Below are 6443 nucleotides of genomic sequence, written 5' to 3'. Positions count from 1 at the left end.
TGTTCTGTGTAGGATATGGTTCACTTCCACCACTGTCCATCAGAGTGGACACCAGCTGGCAGCATCTCAATCATCAGCTCAAGTCTCAGAGCTCAATGCAGTGATGGATCAAAACTCCTGCACTGTAACGTCTGCAGGTTCTGGTGAGTCCAAGTGTCTCCAGTGTCCCAGAAGATTATTACACCTCAGAGAAGTGGCTGACGTCAGACTTCTTGGACGTCACCGCGTCCTCAGCAGCCTCTGGTGGGACGTATTCAAGTCCTTCCAAGAGTTCTGGCTGGGAGGCTGGATGGAAGCAGATGGCCAGAATGTAAGGGGCTTCTGGGATTTGTTGTCGTTTTTTTTCAGCAGGTGTGGCCAAAACCCTGGAAAAACCAAGAAAAAAACTTTGAGCACTTTTCAGTTTGTCGACTAAGTCTGCTGATTTTTTTTTTTATAGTTTTCATCTGTGTACTTTTCTTCCAAAGTAAATCAGTTTCAGCCCAGTTGTTCTATTGTCTTTTAACGTGCAGGACATCTCAAAAATATGCTCAGAGATTTCATGGTTCTTGTCTATAAACCTCTTCATGTGTTGGCACACAGTTCCTGTGAACTCTGAGGCAAGACAACTTTAACACAGACTTACAAAATATTCATGAAATTTAATCATGTACAACAGCAGTCTGCAACCTGGAGACACAACTATTGACTTCTACATTTTCCTCAGAAGAGACTGTTTTGTCAAAGCAAAATGTAAATAGCTTTTTCATATTTAAATAAGTTCAGCCCTAAATATTGTCTAATGCTATGCTGATGATACTCAGCTCTTCCTGTCAAGGAAGATCACATCTCTACATGGATGAAAGAAGGCCGCCTTTGACTTAACCTCTCCAAGACTGGGCTCCTTGTCATCCCAGCCAGTCCTTCACCGCAACAAGAAATCAGTATCCAGCTCAAATCAACCCAGCTCACAACTACAAGATCTGATCCACACTAATTAACCTTCAAGATCCTCGTGGCCTCGATTGCTCAGTTGTGTCATTTTTCCCTGAACAACATTAGGAAGATCAGACCCTACCTGTACTGCAACTTTTTACTGGCATCACTGTCTACACGTTCAAACCTCTGCAGATAATTATATTAAATTTAAAACCCTCATATTTGCCTACAAAAGAGCAACTAAAACAGCTCCAGCCTACCTGAACGCTCTCATCCAAGTCTATCCTCCCTCCCACTCATTACACTCTGCTAATGAGAGACGCCTGATTCAACCACCACAGCAGGGTCCGGGGTCGTTAGCTAGACTCTTATCTTAAAATCTTTTTTAGTGATCTTCTAATTTTTCATCTAGCAACATCTTTGGATCAAAATTTTCCAAATGTCACAAGGAAGGAAATTTGAGGTAGAGATTTCCAGGAAATGTTCCTGAACATTTCAGGGATATATTGCATGTGTGAAAGGGCCTGTAGAGTTGCTTTCCTGCACGGTCACCTACAGAATCAGACTGATTCTTGGAGAATAGGATGCCTGTTAAAATATTTACAGTTGTATCATTTGTACGACCTCTGATACAAAGACCACTGTGAGATTAAATAAAAAGTCTTTCTGTATATGACATGAACAGATGTTGTTTCCTCTGTGCTGTGGTGTCTCAGTAGGAGGATTTCCCTCCAAACAAACATCAGCTTCTTTTAACACCATCCAACAAATCTCTGTTAACACCAACATCTGCTGCCTGCCACATGTGTAAACCTTAACCCTCTCTGAGGGGCCGCAGAAGGGTTAGTCCTGCTGTCCAGCATACGTCAAAGGGATGAGTGACGAACATGCGTCCGTCCATCCATTCATTATTTCCCTGTCCACTCAGGGTTTATGTTGTCAGCTAAACTCATCTCAGTGATGCTGCAGAAGGTGGGGGAGGGGGAGGGGGGGTCAGGCAGGGGATTTGCTGGCTGGTTCAGAGCTGCTTCATAGAGCAGGACAAGGAGCTTAAAGTCTGGGACCTCCATGTTCACAGTTTTAGGGGGAGAGGAACCAACAGAATCAGAGTCAGGTGCTGCTGATGTTCTCTTCTATCCAACAGCTTGTGAAAGTCAGCAGGTCAAAGTGTTTTCTGAAGCAACTTTATCAATGCATGACAACATTTGTTAATCTGTTGGGCAGTCCATCACTTTGGTCCAGGCTGAAATATCTCAACAACTACTGGACAGATTACGATGATATCTGGGTGCTCCATCGTTTACTCTGTAGCAGCTTTCCACGTGTTGTTGTCACTGTCTGTTTTTTCCCATGATGGTCAATCGCCCAAGTTTGGTCCTCTAATCTGTCTTACAAAAATAAAACATAACATGCCACCAAACCTTATAACGACTCTGTTTCACTTTTGAACTGCCAATCAAACTCCCTGGTGTTTGCATCTGATCCTCCTGAAGTGAAAGGCGGGGCTCCACCATCACACGCCCAATCCCATCAACCTTAGTGGTACTTTGTCTTTAATGCTAATTATTCAATGACGCATGCTAACACGCTAAACTATGATGTGTTAGCACTTAGCTTGCTGGGTCACGGTGCCTAAGTACATCCTTACAGAACAAATAACACGTCTGTATTATGCTGTACTGTAATACATCTTCTGATCTTCTTAACTCTGAATGAACTGAATGTAACGACTAAACCAAACTGAACATTTTTAACCAAGAAAAAAACTGAACTGAAACAAGCAAATCTACTCTGGACACAAGACAGTTTGTCCACCTGGACAACAGGTGCAATGACTTCATGCCAGGTGTAAGCTAGGGCACGAGATGTCACTGCTTTTAGATATTAATGTGATTTTTAGTTGCAAACATTATTTAGCACTTAAGTAGAGACGATTTACAGGTTAGAAGTGAATATCTGCCATAAAAAGCAACAAATTTTCTTTTGGTTATTTATTATTATTATTTATTTTTTTGCAATGATACAAAAAGCTTCAAGAAAATACATTTGAATGTCTTAAAATTTTATAGAAATTTGAAAAAAAAATTAACATTTGTCCTGCAAACTTATGCAAAAAATTAGAACCTTAACAACTGCATGCAATTCCGGATACTTCTTAACACAAAGAAAACCAGAAAGACTCCTGCACACTGTCTCACCTTCTGCTGATTTATTGACTATCTGATGCTTCGGTGTGGACGACCTTCATCAGGTATATCAGAAGGTCGACCGTCTTTCTGGTTTTCTTCAAGCTGAATCTTCCTCCAACACACCTGTCATACATTCAGGTGTGCAGAGATCTTTTTTGGTACCTCCTAACATAAATTCATATTATTATAAGGTTGATTTATATCAGTGTTGGAGAGTCGTAAATGCCTGGAGTTGAATCATCTGATTACAACATCCAGACAGTACCAGTGGAAGCAGCTGCAGAGAAACATCAGGAATCAAGTGTAGTTTGAGTCTTTCCTGTAAAAGTATTTCTCTTGCAAAATATTATTCAGTATGGATTGAACATAAACAGCTGTCACCTGTCACATGTTAGAAACCAAAGCTTGTGCATCGTCTGCACACAAACTGTATTTTCAGAACAAAAAGTGAAGAAATCACAGCATTTAAACATTTCATTTGGTGCAGACAGAACTGCAGCCTGAAACTAATTACTCAGGTTTTGATTTGCTGTTAATCTGATTATGAAAGAATTTGGACCAATCAGCTGCTCAGACCTGATGGCCTCGATCTGCGCCGCATACTCAGACACATATCAGTAATAATTGATTTCCATGCATTTGCTAATGCATTGTGGATTACAGCTGGAACATACAGGACGGTGGCACGACACCGTCTGTGCATGAACTGCATGTATAGGATGAACAAATGCCCTTGACACACAATGAACTGTAACATCTGAACACACACAGATGTTCACATGCAGGACGAGTTAACAGATGATGTCTAATTCAGAGAAATATTAATCTCTCTTTTCATATACGCTGACTCGTCATCAGCGTGAGTATTTTCAAAAAATCCTACAGGTTTTCTCTCAGTTTTGTTCTTGTTTTGAAGCCTCTGGAGCAGAAATTACACTCTCATGGGAAACAGACTGATAAATACAAGTGTTGGCCTTGTTGTTGTTGTGGTGGTGGTCATTGTACCATAACTGATGAAACAAAACAAGCAGCTGTGACAGTTCAACTCAAAAAAAAAAGCTCACAATGTCTCACACAAACCTCTCTTGCCAACCCTACAGGGACGTTCCACAAACATAATTGATCAGCTCAGCTAATTCTAGTCTTCAACTCATCATTACAATTAAATCCCCAAATAAAAATGTAAAGTGGTGGGGAACCATCTGCTGGGTCCCCACTTTACAGGAGTCCCCAAAACATGGGTCTACTCTCAGGTGTGAGTCCCCACAATGTTGGTGGGCTGTCAGGTTCAGGATATTGTTGAAGTTAGTCAGTTAATTAATAGACTGACAGAAAATGAAGTTACCTGTCTTCTGAAAGTACCTAAATGAAAAACCAGTTAGTAAAATTGTTGTATGTATTATGTTGTCACAAATTGTGAGTAAAATTTTTCATTGGAACTGTTTGTGTTGCTTAGCTGCATTTACTCAATACAATAACACACAAAGAACTGATGCCTTGGTGTATCCATTAGTCCATATCCCATGTGACAATGGGACAAAAAAGATGTAAAAGATTTAACAAGATGAAACATGGGGGAAAAAAGTGATGAGACAAAAATGACATAAGACATAATGAGACAAGAACAATGGAAAAGACATAAAACTAAAACAAGGTAACTAGATGAAAAAGAGATAACAAGTAGACAACGACAGAATAAGAAGACATAGCAAGACTGACAAAGACATTAACAAGATGGAAAAGACAAGACAAAAAAGATGCAAGAAGATAAAAAAAAGACATAAGAACATGAAAAAGATGCAACAAGTTGAAAAAGACCAAGACAAAAACAACGTAAAAAACATATTGCAATAAAAACAACTTAAGATAAAAAAAAAGATGTAAAAGACATATGGCAATGACAACAACACAAAGACAAGACGAAAAATACGAGTAGAAAAAAGCATAACAGGATGAAAACGATGTAAAAGACGTAGCGAGATGAAACCAACATAAGATAAAAAAGACAAATCAAGACCAAACAAGTAACAAAAGACGTAACAATGAAAACAACGTAAACGATGTATGAAGATTAAAATGACAGAACAAGAAGCTGAGACAGTCAGAGACAGAGACTCTGTGGTGGAGAAAAGGTGAGGTTCAGTTGTCAGAAATGTCCTTCAGAGGACGACTGTTTACTTTTACATTTCAGAGCCTGAACTTTTTCACTTTTACTTTTACTAAGTTGAATCAGTACTTTACTTTCTTTACACAGTATCTGTACTTGTACTTGTTTAAGTTCGGCCCTGCTGGCTTCTTACCTCCTGCTGACCTACTCAGCGGCTCCTCGACGCCGTCCAGGGATGTTAAGAAATAAAAATGAGAGTCCAGGACTAAAAACACTGTACAAAGTGACACAACAGCACTTCATGGTTGTCCCTCCTCCTCTTCCTCACACCAGAGTACTCCTCTTCTCCCTCTCCCTCTCTCTCTCCCGCTCCCTCTCTCCTCTGTCCCGGCTCAGGTCTGGCGTCGGCAGCTCGCCGTGGCCGGCCGTGTTGTTGGGCTCGTAGCGGGACGAGGCGGGCGAGTTCTGCATGACCACCAGGCGAATGGGCGACTGGCTGGGCGGCGCCGGCGTGTTGTCAGGGGCGTACTCCTTGGTGGGGTCTTTGCCCCTGCAGTCGTACAGGATGCAGGAGATGAGGAAGACGAGGAGCAGGATGACATAGCTGGCGACCAGGATAATGAGGTTCAGGGTGACGGGGTCAATCTCCAGGTAAAATTCCATGAAACCCATGGTGCCGCTTCATATCTCGCCACGATCCAGAGGAGGAAGAGATGATGGGGAAATCAACAGAAAAAGAAAGAGAAGAAGAAGAAGAGACAGAGAAAGAGACAGAGGATGGACGAGGGATGGACAGCTGGCTGGAAAGAGAGAAAGAGCAAAAGACAGCAGCGGACGGCGTCAGAGAGATGAAATGAGGGATCAGCTGAGAGAGGAGGGAGAGGATATGAAGCTTTGTGCTTTAAAGGACGTTAATCCTCGCTGCTCCTCCAACCTTGAATTTCAGCAGCCAATGATTAAAGCTGCTCAGTTTTAATAACTTAAGCCTCCATTTTGATTTTGCCAACTAAACGTACAGTGCAGCGACAAACTCATACTCTGCAAAATGGAGGACGGGACGACACACACCTGTCAGCGTGCCATGAGCGGCACTTTGGGGATTTTGAGAGTCATGTAACATGTATTAAACAACAGCTTTATTATGTCACTCTGAGTGATTATTTTTATATTTGAAATCAAATTAGATTAAAAGCATATAAGGTCACACACCAGGCTGCGGCCTCTGAGTA

General features: G+C 41.4%; 1 protein-coding gene across 1 annotated transcript; it reads right to left on the bottom strand.

Moving 5' to 3' along the window:
- Nucleotides 1–6198, bottom strand: smim36 (small integral membrane protein 36). The gene is made up of 2 exons (XM_084741136.1): nucleotides 5408–6198; nucleotides 1–365 (listed from the first exon to the last, which is right to left on the bottom strand). The coding sequence occupies exon 1, from the start codon at nucleotides 5884–5886 to the stop codon at nucleotides 5539–5541; it is 348 nt and encodes a 115-aa protein (XP_084597262.1). The 5' UTR covers nucleotides 5887–6198; the 3' UTR covers nucleotides 1–365; nucleotides 5408–5538.
- Nucleotides 6199–6443: the final 245 nt, after the last annotated feature.

Source organism: Lutjanus erythropterus, chromosome 17 (assembly GCF_056507025.1).
Source record: "Lutjanus erythropterus isolate fLutEry1 chromosome 17, fLutEry1.hap2, whole genome shotgun sequence".
In the NCBI taxonomy this organism is placed as follows: domain Eukaryota; kingdom Metazoa; phylum Chordata; class Actinopteri; order Lutjaniformes; family Lutjanidae; genus Lutjanus; species Lutjanus erythropterus.
The sequence above is the reverse complement of the archived record's forward strand: the minus strand, read 5'-3'. Positions and strand labels throughout refer to the sequence as shown.